At 50.1% G+C, this 23,969-nt stretch overlaps 5 protein-coding genes across 8 annotated transcripts in view; 2 read left to right on the top strand and 3 right to left on the bottom strand.

Annotated features, from left to right (window-relative positions):
- Positions 1 to 23,969, bottom strand: part of Tspear (thrombospondin type laminin G domain and EAR repeats) — a 163,046-nt gene that overhangs the window by 102,762 nt on the left and 36,315 nt on the right. The window lies entirely within an intron of this gene.
- Positions 5,651 to 6,400, top strand: LOC119822357 (keratin-associated protein 10-8-like). 4 transcript variants are annotated; one of them, XM_038341532.1, is made up of 2 exons: positions 5,651 to 5,811; positions 5,908 to 6,400. In XM_038341532.1, exons 1-2 carry the CDS (start codon positions 5,651 to 5,653, stop codon positions 6,398 to 6,400), a joined length of 654 nt encoding a protein of 217 aa, XP_038197460.1. The 4 variants fall into 4 exon arrangements, with proteins under 4 accessions (XP_038197460.1, XP_038197456.1, XP_038197457.1 ...); XM_038341528.1 differs by having other exon boundaries at positions 5,651 to 5,856; XM_038341529.1 differs by having other exon boundaries at positions 5,666 to 5,811; positions 5,863 to 6,400.
- Positions 11,821 to 12,165, top strand: LOC119822364 (keratin-associated protein 12-1-like). Its single transcript, XM_038341541.1, has 2 exons — positions 11,821 to 11,970; positions 12,031 to 12,165. The coding sequence occupies exons 1-2, from the start codon at positions 11,821 to 11,823 to the stop codon at positions 12,163 to 12,165; spliced, it is 285 nt and encodes a 94-aa protein (XP_038197469.1).
- LOC119822366 (keratin-associated protein 12-1) lies at positions 17,763 to 18,095 on the bottom strand. Its single transcript, XM_038341544.1, has one exon. It carries the CDS (start codon positions 18,093 to 18,095, stop codon positions 17,763 to 17,765), a length of 333 nt encoding a protein of 110 aa, XP_038197472.1.
- On the bottom strand, positions 23,503 to 23,835 carry LOC119822365 (keratin-associated protein 12-1-like). Its single transcript, XM_038341542.1, has 2 exons — positions 23,759 to 23,835; positions 23,503 to 23,728 (listed from the first exon to the last, which is right to left on the bottom strand). The coding sequence occupies exons 1-2, from the start codon at positions 23,833 to 23,835 to the stop codon at positions 23,503 to 23,505; spliced, it is 303 nt and encodes a 100-aa protein (XP_038197470.1).

Below are 23,969 nucleotides of genomic sequence, written 5' to 3'. Positions count from 1 at the left end.
AATCAATCCGGCCCTCCTGGATTCCAACACATTCCCTGCAGCCCTTCCAAGCAGCTGCCCCACAGAGTGTAGAATCTACGTCCTTCTTTACTGTCCAGTATGCCAGACCCAATATCCCACCCTGCCCAAGCACAGGGACCACATGAGTGGATGCTGGGTATGGGTGTGAGGACTAATGCTGCCAAGCTGGCAAGATCTAGCATCACCTTGCAAACAATCTGTCAGAGTATGCAGTGTCCCCTTCTCAGGCCAGAAGCCCAGTTGCTGACCCCCTGGCCTCATCTGGGGTACTGTCCCCCACAGCCTGTTTCTCTACTCCTCCAGTTATCCCTACACTCTAGCCTTGACCACAGAGGACTAGCCACACTCCTCCAGATAGGCTCATATATTTGAATGCTCCATCACTAGGGGTGGAACTGTTTGGGAAGGATTAGGAGGTGTGACCATGTTGAAGGAGGTGTGTTGCTGGAGGTAGGCTCTGAGGTTTCTGAAAGTCAAAGTCAGGCCCAATCTTGGGGAAGTGAGATACAAGCTCTCAGCTATTATTCTAGTGTCATGTCTGCCTGCCTGCTGCCTTGCTGTGTCACCAGTCCCAGGTGCTCACTCACAGGCCACCTGTGTTCAGGGAGCCACCTCCCTTCCCTCACTCAGAAGACCACCTGAGATAACCATCAGGGACATCCCAGCACCAGACACCAAATAACACAGCATCTCCACTTTCCTGGGGGTGCGAATTCATGTGGCCATAGATAAGAGGTCCCCAAAAGGCCATGATAGAGACATCCTGCCGTGGGTGTTGAGCGGCCAACAGGTAAGGTTCAACTTCCCTGGAGGACACCCCCCAACATATGTCTGTCCCTCTCTGGTGCTGTTGTGGCCATGGGGTTGGTACAGAAACAGGACAGGAGACAGGAGAGGACTCTCTGTGGCTTCTGATTGCTACTCTCACCTCTGCAGGCTGACATCCAAAATGCAGGGCCTCCACTGTCTAGTGACTCTTGGAGTGCCAGCCAGGAAGTGTCCCCTGTCTGCTATGAGGTTCTTTCCTTCCAGAGTTGTTAATGACAGGGTGAGCCTGGAACTCTGCCATCCCAGTCCCAGGTATCATCCTGTTGGAAATGAGAATATCCGTCCATCTAGAGCAGTGTCCACTCAGCCCCTAACAGATGACAGGAAATTATTCAAATATCCGTCTGCAGCAGAGTGGATCAATGTGTGTGGGCTGTCCATCACACAGCTGTAGAGGAGCCAACCAGTCGGTTCACCTCGGAAGCTTGTGCTTGATGTGATGACATGTGGCCATGCATGGAGTATGAGGACCAGGGACTTCCAGGAAAGGACAGCAGACACACAGGCCAAAGGGTGCATGGCGGATGGAGTGTGTGATGCAGCCAATGGTGTTGCTCATGGCTGAGACAAATGCCCGGCATAGAGAGCTGAGGGGTAAGTACTCTTGACTCATGGTTTCAAAAGTTCCAGCTCTCGCCCTGTTCATTCTGAGTCTGCGATAAGACAGAACACCATACAACCCAAGCACGGAGCCAAGACTGCTCCCCTCATGGCTGACAGGAAACAGAAAGGAGGAGGGGCGGGAAGAACCTAGAAAGGCCAACCCCCAATGGCCTACTTCCTCCAATAAAGCCAGTGACCTAATGTTTGGTCCACCTCCCCAAACAGCATTGTAGAGTTCAACACATGAACTTGTGAGGACATTCTGTACCCAAACCATGCAGTAGGTGTCAGAGGTGGGTCATGGAAAGGCAGACAGAGTACTCAGGGCCAAGGAATCTGGGGTGAGCAAGATGACAAGCCACCTGCTATGGGGACACTCTGACACCCTTGGCCCTGTCCTTCAAGCCTTGGCTCCATGGTACCCTAACCACTTCCCAGGAAAACTACCCAGTGGGAGCCACGGGCCATCATTAGGTCCCAGTGCTGATAGTCCTATCTCTTCACCTTAACTAGGGCATTGTCTGAAAGCATAGAACCCATGGCCACAGACCCTTCAGGCAAGGGTTAACTTGAAGTTGAACCTGATGGAAACAGGGCAGCAAAGCCAGGTTCAGGGCACGAATGATGGCTGTGGGTACCTGGGATCTTCAGCTGGCTGTGCCTGTTCTGAAGAGGAGCAACCAAGAAGGATGCTGCCCCTAGCCCAGCAAGGAACAGACAAGCCACCTCCCACTGAGTCTCCTATAATGGGGTCACTTCAGAAGAGTGACCAAGTGATTGGGACCCTTGCCACATACCTACTGCCAGTGAGAGACTTGGCCAAAGTCAGAGCAGGAAGAAGCACAGCCAAGCAGACAGCAACATGAAGAGGAGCAAGATTTCATCCTGGAAAATAAGGATGGGCAGGGAGAAAGGGAAAGATGAGGGAGGGGGAAGACCCTAGAGGTCTGGAAGCTAAGACAGGAGTCTGCAGGTGGGGTCTTGCCAGCAGGGTGCATGGCAGATGGAGTATGCCATGCAGCTGACATGAAGGGTGCATGCGGGAGGTTGCTGCTGAGATGCAGATCGGGACAGCTGGAAACCCAGGTGGGGAAGGCAGGAGCCAGATCAGGAATTAGGGAGCGCAGCTGGGAATGGATGGGAACGCTCAGCCTGTAAGATGAGAAGCTTCCTGAAGCTGAAAGGGATGTGTGAGTCCCGAGCTGAGGACAGTCTCATGGTGCTGTGTGGGATGGGGGCTGGCCACAGAAGTGGGAAAAGGGTTTAGAAAGAGATGGGGTCACCAGAAGAGCAATCCACTCACAAGCCCAAGGCGGTGATACACTTCCAGAATGTGGAGGCAAAAGGATCAGAAGTTTGTGGAGAACCTTAGCTACATAGTGAGGCCAGCCTGGGCTACAGGAGCTACTGTCTCAAAAGAAAAGTTGCAGGTACAGCCCCCACCCCTGCTGCTCCCAGCAACCTGAGGGAATGCCCAGCCGCCCCATAGAAGGAAGGCCAGCCCTCTCTGCACAGCTATTGGATGCCCAGTTCTACCATGGGGGCCTCAGACATTGATCTACAGGAGAGGGTAGACATGACTCATTGAAGTCACAGAACAACCTGTGAGTCAGGACCTCTGCTACCTGGCAGTGACCACATGTGTTAAGAGAACTCCTTCAGCCAATAGCCTTTTAGATACCAGCCCATTTTGGGCATGGTTGGAGGTACTATAAGCGTAGATGAAAAGCCTGTGCATCCCTTTTTCTGCTGGATTCGGTTCCAGCTTCCAGTGCCCACAGGGGGAATGCATATCGCTAATCACTACCCTCACGTGAGTCTGGTCCCCAATTAAATAAACCTTTGTTAGACTCCATTCCAGGCTATTGTGGACCTCTTTAATGCGCCTACATTTGGTGCCCAATTTTATTTCAGAAAGAGTGGCTGGTGGAAACCCCGAAACCCCAGTCTTGGGGAGCCAGGACGGGAGAGTTCGAGGCCAATCTTCACAGTGAGATGCTACATGAGCACAGCCCCTCAAGCAGGAGGGGTATAAAGCTGAAGCGGATCGCACAGACTACCAGAAGCTTACACTGCTGGGAACAGCAAGCACCACAGGTGGAAGGGCACAGACAATTGCAACACCAAACCACGTCAGAGAAGCTGTGGAACAAAAGCACTAACTCAAGGAGCCGCGCAGACACTTTAGAAACAAATTTTGAAGGAGGAAGGAATTCAAGTGGAGGCAGTGATAAGAGGACCCCACTTGAGAGGCCAGCCTGGACTATAGAGACCCTGATACTCCCCAACCCCCAAATAATACATAAATAAATAACAGTGAGATAATCTAGTCGGTATTTTCCATTGTGCCAGCCATTGTGGACACTCTTTAAAAACTTCAGGTCGCCCTGTGGCCAGAGTCCATCCATGGACACGTGGAGAAGACACCTATACCCACCCCACCCCCCGCACACCCTCAGCCACCGCAGCCAAGTAGTGGTGCATCAGACGAATGGGCTCAGTCTTTAACAAGGAGGAGATCCCAGCTTTGGTGACAACAGGTGAGTGTGGAGGACCTTCCACACAGTGAACTAACCCAGGCACACACAGCCCCGTCCCTCCACCGTTCAAAGTCTACACTGTCAGCTCACAATGGGTGGACCCAAAGCACAAGCGTTAAATGGCTCAGTGCTCCAATCTGGAAACTGATGAACACATGCTGGGTGGGGTCTAGCAGTCTGGGGACCAGAGGACAGAGAACTTGGAAACTCAAGCGGACTTGCTGGAGTCAAGGGGACATTACATTTGCATTCCAAGACGAAACCACGCCTCTGTGAAACTGAAGAGAAAATGGCTCTAAGATGTTAAACATTGGCAACTCAGCATAAGGATGAACAGACTCCAGTGACAGAAAGTGTGTGGAAATAAAACCAGGACCATCTTGCAAAGAAGAGTATGAAGGATAAAGGTGAGGAAAATGGGAGGATCAAGACACATTGAAGATTCACACCAGAAGGAACAGTGTCCAGAGTCGCCAAAGGGAAAGCCGGGAAAGGAGAAATGGGTTTTAGGATAATCCCGAGATGAGATGTCATACTGCAAGCCTCAACACACAGCAAAGCAACACACAGCCTGGAAACAGATATAGGCATTCTAGAATAAGAAGGAAGAAAGAAAGCAACAGACAGAAGTTGAAAGACAGAGAAAACTGTCAGGGAATTCCAGGTGTCTCTGCTCAGGAACACGGACACCAGGATAAGAGGCATTGTTACCTGGGCTTGGAGGGGACACTGGTTCAAACCCAGACTTTTTGTTTGCTTGACTGGTTATTTTGGTTTTTTGAGACAGGGTTTCTCTGTGTAGCCCTGGCTGTCCTGGAATCACTCTGTAGACCAGGTTGGCCTTGAACTCACAGAGATCCACCTGCCTCTGCCTCCCGAGTTCTGGGATTAAAGGCGTGCACCACCACCCAGTTCCAAACTCAGAATTCTATACCCAGCCAGACTATCCTGGCACGGGTGGGCAGGCCAGGAGTTTCTGAACTGTGGACACTGCAGGATGTAGAGTCTCTGGTCTTGGAACCACAGCAAAACAAAAACAGAAAAAGCTCAGTGTCTCCCTGGAAATGGTGAGAGTCTCAGAAGGAGGACCAGGCACTGCATAGGAAAGATGTCACCCTGCCCTAGCACAGTCTCCCTCACAATACACACACAGTCTCCTGTCAACAAGCCCCTGAGTCAACTGTGTTGTATATGACTTGCATCTTGCTAACCTTTGGAGAGGGTTGGGGGGGGGGGCTGTCATTAAATCCCCACGTGAGTTGTATTATGTAAGATATGTATGTTTTTATTTTGCCTATGTTTTAAAATGTTTAAAACAACAACAATAATGATAGGTCTCAGTCGCTCAGGCATAGGATGACAACCCCAGACCCTGTTGCCACGGAGCCCTGCTCACCTCCAAAACCTCTCAGGAGAAGTGGCCTCAAATGTTTCCCAGGCCTTCAGCTGAGTCAGAACAAACACAAACACAGGTAAGGTGTGCACACCTCCGATGACCGCCGCTAATGAGGGGGCTCCAGCCAGCCAGTAAGCAGGAAGGGAAACCTGAGAGGTTCCTCACTTGGACAACACCGGCCCAGAGTGCTATAAAAGCTGAGAGAAGCCCCTCTCACACACACACACTCACACTCACACAGCTCTTACCAGACCTGCCCGCCATGGCCACCTCCACCATGTCTGTCTGCTCGAGCGACCTGAGCTACGACAGCCGGGTCTGCCTGCCCGGTTCCTGTGATTCTTGTACTGACTCCTCCTGGCAGGTGGACGACTGCCCAGAGAGCTGCTGTGAGCCCAGCTGCTGTGCCCCCAGCTGCTGCCAGTCCAGCTGCTGCCAGCCCAGCTGCTGTGTCCCCAGCTGTTGCCAGTCCAGCTGCTGCCAGCCTAGCTGCTGTGTCCCAAGCTGCTGTGTCCCCAGCTGCTGTGCCCCATCCCCCTGCCTGACCCTCATCTGCACCCCAGTGAGCTGTGGGTCCAGCCCCTGCTGCCAATCTGCCTGCAGCAGCTGCTGCACACCCTCATGCTGCCAGCAGTCTAGCTGCCAGCCCTCATGCTGCACCTCCTCACCTTGTTGTGTGACCCTTTGCTGCAAGCCTGTCTGCTGCACACCCATCTGCTCTGGATCCTCCTCATGCTGCCAGCAGTCTAGCTGCCAGCCCTCATGCTGCCAATTTTCCTGTTGTGTGCCTGTCTGCTGCAAGCCTGTCTGCTGCAAGCCCTGCTCCAGTGTGTCCCTGCTCTGCCGCCCTGTGTGCAGACCCGCCTGCTGTGTGCCCAGCTCCTCCTGCTGTGCCTCCTCCTGCCAGCCCAGCTGCTGCAAGCCCTGCTCCAGCATGTCCCTGATCTGCCGCCCTGCCTGCTCCAGCCAGGCCTGCTGTGGCCTCTCCTCGGGCCAGAAGTCCAGCTGCTGATGGGCTTGATCTCTCAGCCTTTGCAGGCTACATCTTTATTCTTAAGCAATTCTCCACTCTCGGGAGCCCCTGGAAGTCACCTGGGGCCACCAGAGTCGTCTCACTATGGATTGGGGGCTACATAGCTGCTGTCCGATTGGGTTTGAGGGTGCCACCCAGCCCCTCCCCCTACAAATCCCTCTGTGACATAGAAAGCAGGCCCAAGAGCCTGTTCTCTTGACCGTGTCACATCATACACATACCAGATGTGACGGTTCACTGCTGTGTTCAATAAAGTGCTCATATCAGGACTCATGAGCTGGCTGTGTGCATTTTCTGGAATGTTCTGGGTCTTCATATCCAGGCTACCATGGCCCTGGGTGCCTTTCCCTGTAAGCCCAGGAAGAGTCTCCTACGCCATGTCAGGACACTGGGACAGAACCTGAGGCATATGAGTCTGTCCAGAAGTCTCTCAATATGGCTGCAGCCCGAGAACACATGCGGAGGGGCCAGAGGCTTCCATCAGGAGGCCATGATAAGAGGTTTCCACCATGCCTGACTCAGATCATGAGAGTGTGAAGTCAGCCCCTACTGTGGCAACACTGGTCACATCTGAGTTTAAGGCCTGGCTGAGGAGGGACAAGGCAAAAAGACATCATGAGTCACCCCCAGGACGGTGAGGAGGACAAGGTGGGGCTCCCTAAGGACCACTAACGTTGGAGAATCGAGTGAACAACATTCAGACCAGCCAGGAAATTCAGTAACAGGAGAAGAGTCCTCCGCAGGCTGTGAAGACAAGTTCCATCCTACCCCAGCTGAGCTCCTCCACCCAGGAGGAGTTGAGTAGAACCCCAAGGGAAGAATCTCTGAACATGGCAGTCTTGGGATAATCATTTTGTACACTGTGTATCTCTGTCCTTCCTCACCTGCCTAAGGCACCTTCTGATTGGTTTAACAAACAGATGAATGACCAATAGCTAGGCAGGAGAGGATAGGCGGGACTTCTCAGCAGAGATAGAAACTCTGGGAAAGAATCTGAGGTGGGGAGATTTACCACCCAGACTCAGAGGAAGTCAGACATACAGTATTGAGGAGAGGTAATGAGTCATGTGGCAGAATGTTGATTAATATAAATGGGTTAATTTGAGTTATAAGAGTGAGTTGGGAACAAGCCTAAGCTAAGGTTAATCTTTCACAAGTAATAAAAAGTCTCTCCGTATCAGACCACTTCCTAAATATAACCCCAGTAGCACAGACACGGAGAGAAACAATTAATAAATGGGACCTCCTGAAACTGAAAAGCTTCTGTAAAGCAAAGGACACAGTCAATAAGACAAAACAACAACCTACAGAATGGGAAAAGATCTTCACCAACAGAGGTCTGATTTCCAAAATACACAAAGAACTCAAGAAATTAGTCATCAAAAGAACAAATAATCCAATAAAAAAGCAGTGTACAGACCTAAACAGAGAACTCTTAACAGAAAAATCTAAAATGGCTGAAAGACACTGAAGGAAATATTCAACATCCTTTGTCATCAGAAAAATTTAAATCAAAACAACTCTGAGATTCCATCTTACACCTGTAAAAATGGCCAATATCAAAACCACTGATAACTTATGCTGGAGAGGTTGTGGGGTAAAGGGAACACTTCTACATTGTTGGTGGGAGTGCAAGCTGGCACAACCCCTTTGGATGTCAGTGTGGTGATTTCTCAGAAAATTAGGAAACAACCTTCCTCAAGACCCAATAATACCACTTTTGGGTATATACCCAAAGGATGCTCAATCGTGCCACAAGGACATATGCTCAACTATGTTCATAGCAGCTTTGTTTGTCATAGCCAGAACCTGGAAACAACCTAAATGCCCCTCGATCAAAGAATGGATAAGAAAAATGTGTTACATTTACACAATGGAGTACTACACAGAAGAAAGAAATAATGACATCTTGAATTTTGCAGGAAAATGGATGAAGCTAGAAAACATCATTTTGAGAGGTAACCCAGACCCAGAAAGATAAATATCACATGTACTCACTCATAGGTGGTTTTTAAACATAAAGCAAAGAAAACCAGCCTACAAATCACAATCCCAAAGAACCTAGACAACAATGAGGACACTAAGAGAGACATACATAGATCTAATCTACATGGGAAGTAGAAAAAGGCAAGATCTTTTGAGTAAATTGGGAGAGGGTTGAAGGGGAGGGGAGAGGCAGGGAGGGGAGCAGAGGAAAATGTAGAGCTCAATAAAATCAATAAAAATTTTTTAAAAGTCTCCATATTCAGGAGCTGGCAGTCCAGAGAAAGTCTGGCTATACAGTGGGGCTAAATTCTAAATTTGAAGTCACGCTGTTCCTGCTTGCTGGGTTTATTCACATCCCGCAGCCATCACTTGGTTATTCAAATACTCTGAAGAGAATGATCATCCCCTGGGTACAGGGAGGAAGGAAGACCTCGTGGCTGCACGGCCCAGCTTCCTGGTGTGTGATGAAACGCCTGAGGCAATCAGTGTAGAGACAGGAAAGGTTGGCTTGGGCTCACGGTTTCATCTGTGATCCAGCACTGTAATCTTATCGTTGCTTCGGGGCCTGTGGCAAGGCCTGTGAGAATGGGAAACTGGTGAGAGAGGAAGGAGCCAGTGTCCAGGCCGCTTCAAGGCACATTCCCAATGACCCGATGCTCTCCTATTAGCCCCATTAGTCTAAAGACTGTACCAGCTCCCAGTGGTACCACAGGCTGGGACCACACACAGCACACAGCCCTTAGAGATACTCCAGCCAAATGGTCATCAGGCCTCTCTCTCTCTCTCTCTCTCTCTCTCTCTCTCTCTCTCTCTCTCTCTCTCTCTCTCTCTCTCCTCCCCTCCCCTCCTCTTCCCTTCCTTCTCCTCTCCTTCTCCCTGAGACAAGACAAGTTTCTCTGTGTAGCCCTGGCTGGAACTTGCTCTATCGACCAGGCTGGCCTCCTGTCACAGAGTCTCTTTAAGAGACATGGTGAAAAAGACTAGAGAGACTCCCGGAGTGTGACTCACCCACACCGGCTCTCGTTGAGTGCCCGCTCCCCACTCTGGCAGCGCTATTTTGGGATATTGTAGATCTTTAGTAGATGGAACCTAGCTGAGGGATGTGCTACCTCTGAAGGTGACACCTGACCCCCCAGTTTGAGGCCAGGGAATGTACCACAATTAGGGTCACTCTGGGCCACCCCTGAGAAGGTGTGAAGCTGAGAGAGTAAAACCAAAGGGGCAATGAGGACCCTGGGTAGTTGGATATGCCAAAAATGTGGAACTCCTACCAAGGAGAAGCCACAAGCCATGTGGTCTACCAACAGCATGGCTACAGAGGTGGGGCTGCCCAAGCCCTTGGAGCTCACAGCACTCATCTGAGTGACACCAGACCTCTGCAAACCCCATGGAAACTGCCCCTCTGTGAAATCTCCCAGCCCTGTGAGGACACAGACATAGGGTGTAGGAGCAGGGGCTATTCTGCCCTGAATGAAGGCTCTTTTCATTCATCTTTACAAAGAGGAGGGCAGGTAGGAGTGGTGGGGGTTCAGATTAAATTCTTAGACTGAAGGGGCTTCAGGACTGCAGCTTGCTGCTAAGTAGAGACCAACAATCACCTTCAGGGACCCAAGATGTTACTGTGCACACATGTGCGTGCACACGCACACACACACACACACACACACACACACACCATCTCACAGGAGCAAAGTAGGCCAAATGAGAGCCACAGGGATACAACAGCCCAGTGTAAGGCAGAACATCAGAGAGAGGTGACCCTCCAGTGGTCACCCTGCTGCTGGTCTGGGCCCTGAGTCCCTTTGTTGAGTCTTTAAGATTCTCAGGAACATCCTGAGCAGTGTGGAAGCCCGAAGTGAAGTACAGCACAGACACGTGATGCCTCCTACAGATGCTTACAATATTTTGCTGCCGGCTGTTAAGGGCTGAAGGGTGTGGGGGCAATCGTCTGCTTTGCTCACTGCTCTTGTGGCCCTGGTGGGTTTGTTGCTGTGACTTTGCTGTTGTTGGGAGGTCTACATGGACCTGTAAGTGACAGCCTGGTGGAAATGTAGTCATGCAGCTGTTTCCATCTCTCAGCTGGGATGGCTACAGAGGTCCCAGGCACAGTAACAGGCTAGATGGCCACAGGGGCGGAGCTGCAGAGCAGAACGGGTAGGAAAGCTGGCAGCATCTGATGCGTAGCAGGTCACAGGAGCACACAATGGCCCTGCAGCTCACAGCATACACCAGGCTGCCTAACAGGGGAGAGCCAAAGAGAAGGCCAGACAGAAAGGAGCACCCTGCATATAGGCCTGCATATCAGGGCCACAGTGGGGCTGGGAGGCAACAACAGCTTCTGCAGTCCTGGGGTTGGCAACAGTTGTGGGGACACAGTACAAGTACAAGGAAACAGGGCCAGAAGTCACTCATTCCCATTGCTGGAAAGTTCCCCAGGATTTCTGAAATCACACAGTCATATTTGCTGAAGGGACAAATGAGCCCCTGTATCAGTCACTACACAATAGGGTTGGGTGTGGTTGTATTGTCCACGAGATAGGATCTAGCATCATGACAAGCATTCTAGGGAGGGTTTGTCTTGACTACATTAATTGACCAGGCAGACCAGTCCACAGTTGGAGGCACCATTCCATGGGCTGTATAAGTGGAGAAAGCAGCTAGGCGGCAGCCACATTCATCCTCTCTGCTTTCTCAGACCAGCTGCTTCCTGCTCCCGCTCGCTTGGCTTCCCCACCAGGATGGACTGTACCTTAAACTATGAGCCAGAATAAACCCTTTCCTTATTAAGCTGCTTCTGCCGAGTGTTTTGTCACAGCAACAGAAGAGAAACCAAAACAGGGAGCTAATTTAAGACATGGCAAATGTCTTTAACTTGTTTGTAACCTGCCATCATGGTCTGAACACAACCAACAACATATACACACATGGGCATGCCGCCAACAATAACATTTTATTTATAAAGACAGGAAGGAGGCCAAATTTAGCCCAGAGATTCTAGTTCCCCACCTCTATGGTAAAGTTTGCATTTTACAATGGAAAGTCAGAATAAGTAATAAAAAGCCTTCATTGATAGTATGAGATGAGAAAGAACAGAATCCTGACTTCAGTCTAGCCAGCGCCGCTGTGGGCTCAATAGTGGCCCACAAAACAGCACAAAATGCATGAAAGCCAAACCAGAACATCCTGTTTGTGGAAGGAGAAGTTGACCTCAAAGCCAAGGTTGTTTATGAGGAGCATAACTCAGGAAGACGCACCCCGGAATAACAAGTCACTGAGGAACAAGTGACAGAAACATCACGCAGAAGACCAGCTGCATTATGGGTTGCTGGGACATAGGGCTGGGTATAAAAGCCACCCTAGGAAGGAACACTAGACATTCTCACCCTCCTCCAGACCAGCCAGCATCTGCCACCATGTGCCACACTAGCTGCTCCTCAGGCTGCCAGCCATCCTGTTGTGTGTCCAGCCCCTGCCAGCCATCCTGCTGTGTGTCCAGCCCCTGCCAGTCATCTTGTGTGCCCTTGAGCTGCAGACCTGCTATCTGCATTCCTGTGAGATGCCAGGTAGCCTGCTGTGTGCCTGTGAGCTGCAGACCCACTGTGTGCATGGCTCCCTCCTGCCAGTCGTCTGTGTGTGTGCCTGTGAGCTGCCGGCCTGTCTGTGTGACCTCCTCCTGCCAGTCATCCGGGTGCTGCCAGCCCTCCTGCCCCACCCTGATCTGCAGACCTGTCACCTGTAGCACGCCCACCTGCTGCTGACCAGGGTCTCCAAACCAGCTACTGCCAGATGAAACACATCCATCCCTTCCAACACCTGTCATCTATGAGACAGGCTAGACGCATGCCCAGCCCACCGGGGAACTGCGGAGAGAGGGTACAGAAGAAGAATTTTGTTTCTCCCTGCCCAAGCCCAACCCCCAGGGATGTCCTGACTCCTAGTGTCTCTCTCTAGCCCTGAGTGTCAAATAAATCGCTTCCCCATCCAACTTGTGTTCTCTTTCATCCCCACATACTTTCCAGGTTCCCACTGCGTAGCCTTGGCTGCCCTGGAGCTCACTATGCACACCAGGCTGACCTTGACCTCGCAGATATCCACCTTCCTTTGCCTCCCAAGTGTCCATATACTTTTTAGAAAAGATTTACTTTTTTAAAAAAATTTTTATGATTTATTTATCTTTATTTTATGTGCATTGGTGTGAAGGTGTCAGATCCCCTGGAACCGGATTTTCAGACAGTTGTGATCTGCCATGTGGGTGCTGGGAATTGAACCCGGATCCTCTGGAAGAGCAGTCAGTGCTCTTAACCACTGAGCCATTTCTCCAGCCCCAAAAAGATTTACTTTTATGTGTATGAGTGTTCTGCCAACATACATGTCTGTGTGCCACATGAATGCATTGCCTGTGGAGGCCAGAAGAGGGTTCTGATGTAGGATGAAAAGGGCCAAGGAAACAAAACGCAAGGCATTCTGGGATGCTAGATCAACCTCTGTGGATGAAAGTGTATAATTACCACGCCCAGAAGGAACAAGACCATTCTGAGATACTCATTCGTGTGTCACTCTGGTTATCTGTCCCATGGAAACAAGATGCCCAAGGGAACTGGAATTCCCTGGGAATTTTTCCCTAGGAAATAAAAGGCTGAAGACTGGGGCCAGCCACATGGGAAGAGATCTCATGCAGACAACTGGTCATGCCATCTTCTGAGACGGCTGAAGCCGAGATAATGAGGGTGTACCACAGTGAGCAGGACTGCTTAATTATATGTAGCTCTTGTCTTGTATTTAAACCTTACCCTCATATAAGGACCTGGAAAACGGACTTGGGGGACTCGTTGGATCTCTCTTTCTTTCCAATGTGGCCACATTGAATCAGTCTCCTTTTTTATGACTTTTACTATTACTTGTTTGTTTCATTGGCTCATCAAGGATGGCAGCCACATATGAATTATTGGGGCTACAAGGGCCAGGCTCTGACCTTTAATAACCCTGATAATAAGTAGTGTCATAGAAAGGAAGAGGGGAGGAGAGGTGGGGTGGAGAGGGGGAGGGCAGGGAAGAGAGGAGAGGAGCTGGTGTGGAGGAAGGAGGGGACACAGGAAGGGAGGAGAGGAGAGGGACAGGAGGGGGACGAAGACAGAAGGGGAGAGGACCGAGAGGAGAGGACCGAGAGGAGAGGAGGAGAGGAGAGGAGAGAAGAGGAGAGGAGAGGAGAGGAGAGGAGAGGAGAGGAGAGGAGAGGAGAGGAGAGGAGAGGAGAGGAGAGGAGGAGGAGAGGAGAGACAGATACACCAAAGGGAACTCAACAGACACCTGTCGAGATATTGAGGAAATAGCACTCAGGAGGATTTCAGGGGCCCAAAAGAATGGAGGCCTTAGAAGCTGGCAACAGTTGGGAAAAGTTAGAGCCCTGGATAAACACGGTGGGTAAATGGAAGCATTCTTATCTTCTCTACACGGAGAACAGAGAGGCATCAACCCAGACCACACAAAGGCTCCAGCTGAAATCTTACAGCCCATCAGGAGAAATGAAAGCCATGACATCCATGACCCAAGAAAGGAAATGAAAGTTAGAAAAAAAATGGTATCAATGTAAATGCAAGTGGGAAGGGCTGTACAGGAAGTCTACAGGGTACAGGAAGTCTAGAAGGCTGGCCAGATGGCTTACAGAAGAAAAGAACTTGCTACCAAGACTAACAACCTAATTTAAATCCCTAGGATTCGCATGATGAAGAGAACCAACTCCTGTAAGCTGTCCTCTGACCTACACACATGTGACATAGCTTATGTACATACACACGTGTACATACAAGCACACACATGCATGCAAACAGGAACACATGTGCACACATGTGCGCATACACACATGTGCACATGTACACAAACACACATATACTAAAATGTAATTCTTTTGAAGGGAGTAAAGAAAGGAATAGCAAAGGAAATCAGAAGCAAACTCAAATACATCAGCAATTACAATAAACATAAATAGATTAGACTCTCCAATTAAAAACAGAGATTGTCTGTTTGCTTCAAAGCCTGCTTTATGTTATCATCAGGCTAATTTTGCCCTTTGCCTGTTTTGTAAGAAAGTTTTATTGGCTCCTTGACCACAAGTTGCCTTGCACTGGCTGATGTTCCTACAGCAGAGCCAAGTATTTGTGACAGAGCCAAGACAGAACCTGGGACTTTAATATATTTACTTAATGAACATTCATTGAACAGTTTGTCAAGCCTTCATTTTAAAGTATAAAGAATAGAAATGTTGAAAGCAAATTAAGGAAAATACACCCAGCAAATCCTAACAAAAAAATTCCCACGTGATTCAGTAAGGTAAAATATTCAGAAAGGTAAAAAGAATTATTTCTAATAAAGAATTCAGGGCAGGATTCTGGCCAACCTTCTGGGGCCACTTCTGAGGACAGGAGCACCGTAAACCTTGGACAGCTGGGGAAACTTCTAAACCCAACTCGACCCTGGAAGAAAACTCAGAAGATGGTTCTATCTGCCCTGAAGATGCGACAGTCCTCAGCCACTGGGTGCCACGGAGTTAAAGCCTCACAACTGCGAAGTCTGCTGATGCCAAGGAGCACAGGTCCCAAGACACAGCGGAAGAGGAATGGACGGCTCCGTTCCGACACGGGTTCTATCCCAGCGCCAGACACTCGGGTCACATCAGCTTTAAATATGTGTGAGACGAAGCTGAGTGTCCCAAGGAGTTCTTCTGCTTTCGTTTTCATTCCCTGCTTATGTGAATCTAGCTTTACATGCCGCTTCTTTATCGTGTAATTAGATTTTTCTCCTGTCAGTTTCTCGCTCTCATCCTACGATTCTTTCCTTTTTCCTTTATTTATTTAACCTCATTGAATCTTTTCTTCCCCTTTCCTTGCATTGCTTTTTCTAAAATTTCATTTATTTTAATTACTTTTACCTTAGCTCATTTTAACTTCAATAGCTTATTTTACATTATTTTGGTCATTTTTCTCCTGTGGTCATTGATAATACAGTCACTGGCTCCTCTCACAGGCTTAGGTGCCCTGGCTTGGCTGGTGGTCCCTGTGCTAATGTCCCTGTCTTTCTAGACCTTTACACTGACTGCTCCTGGTCAGTTAGAACCCTGACAGGATCTAGGAGAGCTCTTGTGTTGTGTGCACACATGTGTACGCATGTTCCTCAGTGCTGTGTCACCTGAGGGCACAACGTGAGCTGTCTGGATGAAGAACTGTGTCCACTGGAGGAAATAAAGCCCCTGGGAGAAAGTGGGAAATGGGCTTGGCAGAAACACAGCCTCAGGGCCCTCCCAAGGCCCAGTGCACCAATCACAACCTCCATGTTGCTCGGACAGGGCACAAAAAACCCCCAGGGCCCAGGACAGGGTTGGCACTGCTGGGAGAGCAAGGCATAGGAGCTACAGACACAGAACCATGGCCGCTGCACAGACCACTGGGGGCTACTGAGTGAGTGACGTTCTCAGACCCTACCCAAATGAGATGAAAAGGTGATTAGAAGCAAAGAGGAGGGAGGGGTGCTCATCCACCTCACCTGGACAGCCCCACCCCGGCTGCTTCCACACCTGTGGCCAACCCTGCCGTGGAGCAGCCACTATGGAAGTCTAGGTGACCTGCTCTTGCCTACTCCCTGGCAACAGGGTCTACAAGTTGCATCCACTGTAGCGCCCCGGTTAGATTCGGAGCATCAAGATTATGCCTGTCAAAGCCCATGCACTGCTCAGACCCTTCTAGACCAGGATGGCTGTTCCTTCGTCTCTTCTTCCTTACTCAAAAAAAGAAAGAAAGAAAGAAAGAAAGAAAGAAAGAAAGAAAGAAAGAAAGAAAGAAAGAAAGGAAGGAAGGAAGGAAGGAAGGAAGGAAGGAAGAAAGAAAGAAAGAAAGAAAGAAAGAAAGAAAGAAAGAGAAAAAAAACCCTATACTCCCTGTCTGGACCTTTCCCTCAAAACAAGTATATGTGTCTGAATCTCAAACCCTACCTTTCTTCTGATTCCTTTTGCTTCCTAGAAACTGTCCTTTGGGAAGTACTTCCGTCACAGTGAAGTATGAAAGAGGCCTGCAGGCCCATGCTGGGGAGGAAGGACTGATGAGGCCTCCACCCTGCACTCTGAACAGGGCAGAGGGTCTCAGAGGCCCTGAACCCCTCGTGTCTGAATCCAGATTTACCTGTCTGGCGGGGAGGTGGGGAGCAGATGTCAACGTGTGTGAGGGCGTAGGTCACGAGGGCTCAGGGGTGTCCGTGAGCACATACATGCATATCTGGAGTTGCTAGGAGTACATGAGCACATGCGTGTACTAGAGAGGTTCCAAGGGACCATAACTATCTATGTCTCTAGCATGTGTCTGTGTGCCTGAGAGTATGGGTATTCAGTTCACATGAGCATATGCACGTGCGTGTGTGTGATGAAGGAATAGTACACGTAAACGTGTGTGCACATTCAGAGCAGTGACTCTCTAACATCTAGATTCATTCTGGCTCAGTTTCACGCAGCTCCAATTTAAACCACACACTGGTCACAGACCTTCTTGGCTGCTGATTCATAAACCATTTTTGCTTGTTGCTCATCACCAACCTACAGCATGGGAGAAATGGCTGTAATCTAGGGCAGCCAGCAGCAGGAGCTCCAGGAGGGGCAGGGCAGGACAGAGCCGCAGGCACAGCAGACTCTGCAGCCAAAGGCATGCCCATCCCTGGGAGCCTCCACATGAGCTTCTCACTGCAATCCACGTGAGAGGGGGCTGCACATTAGAGACAGGAAACTGTTGTCAACGCACACAGAGGAAATAAGTTCAGACGTCGCCGACAAAGCCTTGAAGCACACGGAGCACAGATTCAGCTCTAACTCATTGACCGACGAGTGATGCCCACGACGCCCACGACGCCCACATGGCTGCAGCCAGGGATGATGTGAGCACCCACTGCCCATGCAGCCCTGCTGCAGGGGACTGGAAAGGGAGCACAAAGGACGGAACTATGAGAGACAGTGAGTCTGTGACAGGGGCCACATTCTCCAGGGCCACAGCAGGGACTACTTCATCAGGGCATGTCCTCTACCAGTCTCTACCTCCTGAGTCACAGTGAGGCAGTCAGGAATCAAGGCAGACATGCACAGCTGATTAGAAAATGCAGCTTTATTTGGCACACAGGTTAGAGAGGCTCTCTGCTTGCAGGATATCCTCCAAAGAAGGACAGGGCAGGGGGAGCTGGTTCATTCTTCTGCATCCTCTCTCCAGTTCCAGAGTGCAGTGAACGTGTTTCCCGCCTGCCTCCTATTGAATCCAAGGCCAAGAATGGGATTGAACAGGACGGAGTACGCATCTTCATGGAGGGAGCTGCACGTTAGAGACACTGGTCAGCAGCAGGAGGGGGTGCTACAGGTGACAGGTCTGCAGACCAGGGTAGGGCAGGAGGGCTGGCAGCACCCAGATGATTGACAGGAGGAGGTCACACAGACAGGCCGGCAGCTCACAGGCACACACACAGACGACTGGCAGGAGGGAGTCATGCACACAGTGGGTCTACAGCTCACGGGCACACAGCAGGCCACCTGGTATCTCACAGGAATGCAGATAGCAGGCCTGCAGCAGGATGACTGGCAGGGGCTGGACACACAGCAGGATGGCTGGCAGGGGCTGGACACACAGCAGGATGGCTGGCAGCCTGAGGAGCAGCTGGTGTGGCACATGGTGGAAGCTGGTTGATCTGGAGGAGGGTGAAGATGTCTGGAGCCCCCGTCCAGGGTGGCTTTTATACCCAGCTCAGTGACTCAGCCACCTAGGATACAGCTTTGTGTTTGTGTTTGCTTCCTGTCCTGTCCCCAGTGCTAGCCTTGCTTTTGTTTCTGTTTTTGTTTGTGCTCAGCTGGATAATGGATGATTACACCTCTTCTAAGTTCCTGGAGAAGGCATTAGGGCAAACAGTAAACACCAACTCCATCAGCTCCATACCAGGCATCTGGGACTCATGGTGGATACATCTGGGCTTCAACAACTTTGGGTAGTCCCATCCCTCTGCCTCTGCTTTCTGAACTACACAGAGCCTCTTTCTTAGGCAGGTTCCACTCTATGCCTGGAGTTTTGTTGGTGGATATCCCAGAGTCCTTACACCTCCAACATCCTGGGGTCTCTATTGAAACTTAGGTTTCACCTTTACAACTTCACACACAGGTTTTTCAGTAGACCTAAGATAGCCAATTGAACTACAACTTAGAGGTGTTCTGGAACCTTGTGGCAAGCCTTCATAAACCCCACAACTCTTGGAGTTTGCAAGCCAAGTAACAATGTTACCATGTTCTTCTGCACAAGATACAAGTAACAATGTTACCATGTTCTCCTGCACAAGATATAACATCACGCCTCTTTGCCATAGCTGGCAAGGCCTCGGTGATGTGGGATTTCCCTCTGTATGTTGTGCTTACCATTAATGAGTAAAGAAACTGCTTTGGACCTATATCAGGGCAGAACTCAGGTAGGTGGAGAAAACTAAACTGAATGCTGGGAGAAAGAAAGGCAGAGTCAGAGAGAAACCATGGAGCCGCCAGAGACAGATGCCTGTTGGAATCTTGCCGATAAGCCACAGCCACGTAGTGATACACAGATTAATAGAAATGGGTTAAATTAATATGTAAGAGTTAGCCAATAAGAAGCTAGAGCTAATGGGCCAAGCAGTGATTTAAATAATACAGTTTCTGTGTGGTTATTTTGGTTCTGGGCAGATGGGACGAATAAGCAACCTCCTCCTACACCTCAGTGTGCCTTAGCTGGAGAACCTGGGGATAAATTCCCTAGGCAGTTGTTCTGGGACAGGGAAACCCTTCAGCACATTTCCAGCTCAGGGTTTTCTCCTTCTAAATGAATTTGCATTTTCACAGGTTTGAGGAGTGGGGTCTTGCCGTAGGGGTCCTTAACTACTTTTCCAGTGTTGAATGGGAAGTTTCTCTCTAATGGAGCTAATCACCTCAGGAATCACACTTTCTCCACACACTCAGCTGGTCTACAACTGTAAACTGGCTCCTCTCCTCACCCACCTGCACATTCTCACATCATCTGCTCGAGCAATGTAGACCATCTGAGAGCGAGCAGTCAGACGCCACAGCCTGAATGCTGAGCTGTCTGAGAACCCTCTATAAAATGCCTTAGCCCATGAGCTTTCAATTCCACTTCACTTAGAGTTTTATGGACAGGGACAGAAAGCGGTTTTTTGTTGTTGTTGTTTTTGTTGTTGTTTTGTTTTGTTTTTGCCTGACTCAACCACAAATGACTTTTAGCACATTTCCTGGTGAGTTCATATTCTGCTCTGAAGCCACACAAGCAATCTTTAGTGCTGCCTTTTATTGGAATTCTACTCTTGCATACTCCTATGGGATGGCCCGTTCAGCTCTGCACACGGCACTGGAGAGCTGCTTTAGCTCACAGCTTACAGCACAGCTCCAGACCCCTCTCCGTCCCTCCCACTAACCAGCTCTGAAGGACTGTGAACCATACGACAGGACTCCACTGGTTGGTGCTGGAGGATGGTGAGAATGCCTGGAGTTCATTCCCAGGATGGCCTTTTTTCATAGGCCAGTGGCCCAACAATCCACGGCACAGCTGGTCTTCTTTGCATATTCGTTTTTTGTCTTGGTGTCTTCTGGTTGCTATGGCAAAATGCCTGGGGAAAACAGCTTAAGAAGGAAGGGTTTATTTTGGCTCATGGTGTGAGGGGATACAATCTAGATGGCAGGGAACACATGGTGGCACGAGGGAGGTGACTGGGCATATTGCATGGTGTGCTCCCCTATTTTTCCTTTTATTAAATCCATGACCCCAACACATGAGATGCCACCCACATTCAGGGCAGCATCTGTGGCCGTTTGAATGAGAAATGCTCCCCCACAGGCTAAGGCCTTTAACACTTGGTGTCCAATTGGTGGCACTCTCTCGAGAGATTATGGGGAGGCACAGCCTTGCTGGAGGAAGTGTGTTTTGGGGGCAGGCTTCACGAGTTGGGAGCCTTGTGCCTCTTCTGGTTTGCTCTCTCTGCTTCCTGCTTGCATTTGGAGATAGGAGTTCTCGGCTTGCTGCTCCTGCCACCATGCCTGCCTGCTGCCACACTTTCCTGCCATGATGGACATTTAGCCATCGGAACTGCAAACCAAAAGAAACTCGCCCTTTGCTGGGGTCTCTGGGTCTTGGTGTTCTGTCGCAGTAGAGTAACGAATATAGGTGGGTCTTCCTTCCCTCCTCAGTGAAAGTTCTCTGTAAATACCTTCACAGACATGCCAGAGATGTGTCCCTTAAAAGGGCCTAACTTTAGTAAAGGTGACAATGAAGATTTACTGACTCAATGAGAAGAAAATGTCAGACTCTCCAGAATCCTGTCAGCCTTCACTGCTATACCCCTGCACTATGCTATACCCCTGTTGCCTTCCACCCAAACTGGGGCAATGAGGCTTTTTACTGCCAAGAAGTTAATGTGTGCCTCTGATGAGACCGCCCCTGTGTGGCTACCGTCTATAAACAGGCCTCCTGCATGTCTAGCTGATGCATGCAAGTGTCCTCACACTAAAGAGCTACAAGCCTGTCACATTCATGAGCTTCCCTGCTCCAGGTGCTGCCACCCTCTGTCCCACCCTGATCTTCAGGACCCTCACCCAAGGCATCATTGCTTTCTACTGACCCCTCCTATAGAATACGTCAAATACTGGACCTGTCTCTAGTATTACCTCCTAATTATTATTATTCCTTGTTACCTCCAAAGCCCAGGGAAGAACTGTCCCTCCTGGCCAACACTCCATCTCAATCCTGTTGAATTAGGAAGAATCTCACCTCTCCCCAAACTCCCTGCATGGTTGAGCAGAGACACCTCCCTAAATCTTCTCTTATTCTCTATCCTCCCTTCCTCATTGGAGAATTGGTACTGCCTCCTAAAATGCCCAGCTATAACTCCATTCCTGTTTTTCTCACATTCTGAACTTGATTCCTAGGGTTTACTTCTTGGAGTACATGCAAACCACAGAAGGAGCCTGGGACAGGCCTTGGGGCCCATTCCGGGGAGGGAAGGTTTGGAGGTTCATCTTCACTGTCAACCTGACTGGGTTTAGAATCACCCAGGAGATGGAGGCACATCTCAGGCATGTCTGTGAGGGTGTTTCATTGAGGATGAACTGAGAAGGGAGACCCTACTTGAATGAGGCAACACGCATTCCATGGGCTAGGATCCTGGGAGAACAAACAAGGAGAAAGCCAGCCAAGTGCCAGCAATCTAATGTCTGTTTAATTGTGCCCCATGGTGTGAACCACTCCACTCCACTGTGATGGACTGAACACCTGGGAGCCATGGGCCAGCACTAAGCTCTTCTCCCTCTTCTGTCGTTCTGCTGGGTGATTCACCGCAGCATTTAGGAGCTAATGAATACAGAGCCTCTATGAAAAGAAGGTGTGAAGCTGCTGTAACTAATCTCGTCAGGGGGTCTCTTGGGTCTTTGTCACGGGTTTGTGGACGGAATTTGCCAGAGTTCAAAGATGTGAAGCATAGAAGCCCTAGAAAGCAGTAAGCAGAGCTTGAGGGGGAGCCCTCGTGGGGTCTCAGAAGACAAGAATGCCACTGGGATTCAGACAGGAAGGAAGCCTGAGCCCAGGAGGTTTCATGTGGGGACTCTGCTGGGAGCTAGACTCGAGGTCATTCGTGCATAATCTGGCAGAGAACAATGTGCATTTTTTTCCCCTGTGTCCAGAACTTTAGGGATATTGAGACTAATGGGGACTGGTCCCATGTCTGGCCTAGTTTCATCAAAAGCTCAGATTTTTTTGTTTGCTTATTTATTTTTCTGAGACAGGATTTCTCTGTGTAACCCTGGCTGTACTGAAACTTACTCTGTAGAGCAGGCTGGCATCGAACTCAGAGATCTGCCTGCCTCTGCATCCCGAGTGCTAGGATTCACACACCGCCACACCCTACTCCAAAACTCAGATTTATACCCCGCAGTGGCCACAGATCACCTTGACTGTTGAGCTATAAAACTGTATTAGCAACTTGCCTCTCTGCAACAGAAAGAAAGCAGCTGTAGCCCAGGACAGCCAGCAGTCAGAGCTCTGGGAGAGTCTGAGCAGGACGGAGCCACAGGCACAGCAGACACGGGGCTCCTTGTCCATCCCTGGGAACCTCCATGAGAACTGCACGCAACAGCCTGCAGGAGGCCAGAAATAAAGATGCACACCAGAAATGAGAGACTGTTACCAATGTGCATAGAAGAAGTAACCCCAGGTCTTAGACAACACTGACAAACACTTAAAAATACATGTCTGGGGCACATGGAGCACAGATTGGACTCCACTCATTGACAGACAGGCGGTGCCCACATGACTGCAGCAGCCACGGCCCCAAAAGGTCAGCAGAACATGACGATGCTTTCAAATTTCTAAGGTAGAAGTGCTGTGTGTTTATTAGGTGATAATTGATCGCCAGCCAATTAAAGATGGGCACGTGCGCACCGCTGAAGGGGAGGGGTTACAGGGTCAATCACACTGTATAAGATTCAAACACCCAAAAAGTGTCCTGTAAAAGCCACCAGGACCTGGGATACAAGGCAGCACCAGAGAGGAAAACTAGCCAGGGACAATCAGAATGTCTGCTACAGATGCCCTGGGCAAGAACTGAGGGAGGGGGACAGGATGCAGCAAAGCAGAGAGTTCACAACAGGGCTGCACACTCGTGCACACAGGAATGCCAGGGACCTGATGATAGCTGCACAACCAGGCCATGTCCTTCACCCATCTCATCTCCCAAAGATTCATAGAGAACATTTATGAACCTGACATAGCCTTTCTGATACAAGAGCCAGGAAGATAGACATGAAACAGAGCAGCTGAGCTCAAAAAAACTGGTTTATTTAGCACACAGGGTTAGAGAAGGCCCTGCAGCCAGGACATCCATCGGAGGTCAATGGGAGGTGACACAGATCTTGCTTCTGCATTCTCTTCTCCCCTAAAGTGTCAGGGTGGGACAGGTATGTTTCCCACCTGCTGCACACTCAAACCTGAGGTCAAGTAGAAAGGTTTTGACGACAGAGGTGTGTCCCATCTTCATGGAGGCAGGTGGTTTGCAGACACTGGTCAGCAGCAGGAGGGGTTGCTACAGGTGACAGGTCTGCAGACCAGGGTGGGGCAGGAGGGCTGGCAGCACCCAGATGACTGGCAGGAGGAGGTCACACAGACAGGCCGGCAGCTCACAGGCACACACACAGAGGACTGGCAGGAGGGAGTCATGCACACAGCGGGCCTGCAGCTCACGGGCACACAGCAGGCCGCCTGGTATCTCACAGGAATGCATATAACAGGCCTGCAGCAGGATGACTGGCAAGGGCTGGACACAGAGCAGGAGGGCTGGCAGGGGCTGGACACACAGCAGGCAGGCTGGCAGCCTGAGGAGCAGCTGGTGTGGCACATGGTGGAAGCTGGTTTGGTCTGGAAGAGGGTGAAGATGTCTGGAGCTCCTTCCAGGGTGGCTTTTATACCCCACCCAGTGCTCCCCAACTACCCAGAATGCAGCTGCTCTTCCTTATTTGCTTCCTTTGTCCTCC

This window comes from Arvicola amphibius, chromosome 9, assembly GCF_903992535.2.
Source record: "Arvicola amphibius chromosome 9, mArvAmp1.2, whole genome shotgun sequence".
NCBI classification, from domain to species: domain Eukaryota; kingdom Metazoa; phylum Chordata; class Mammalia; order Rodentia; family Cricetidae; genus Arvicola; species Arvicola amphibius.
This window is presented reverse-complemented; position numbering and strand designations above follow the sequence as displayed.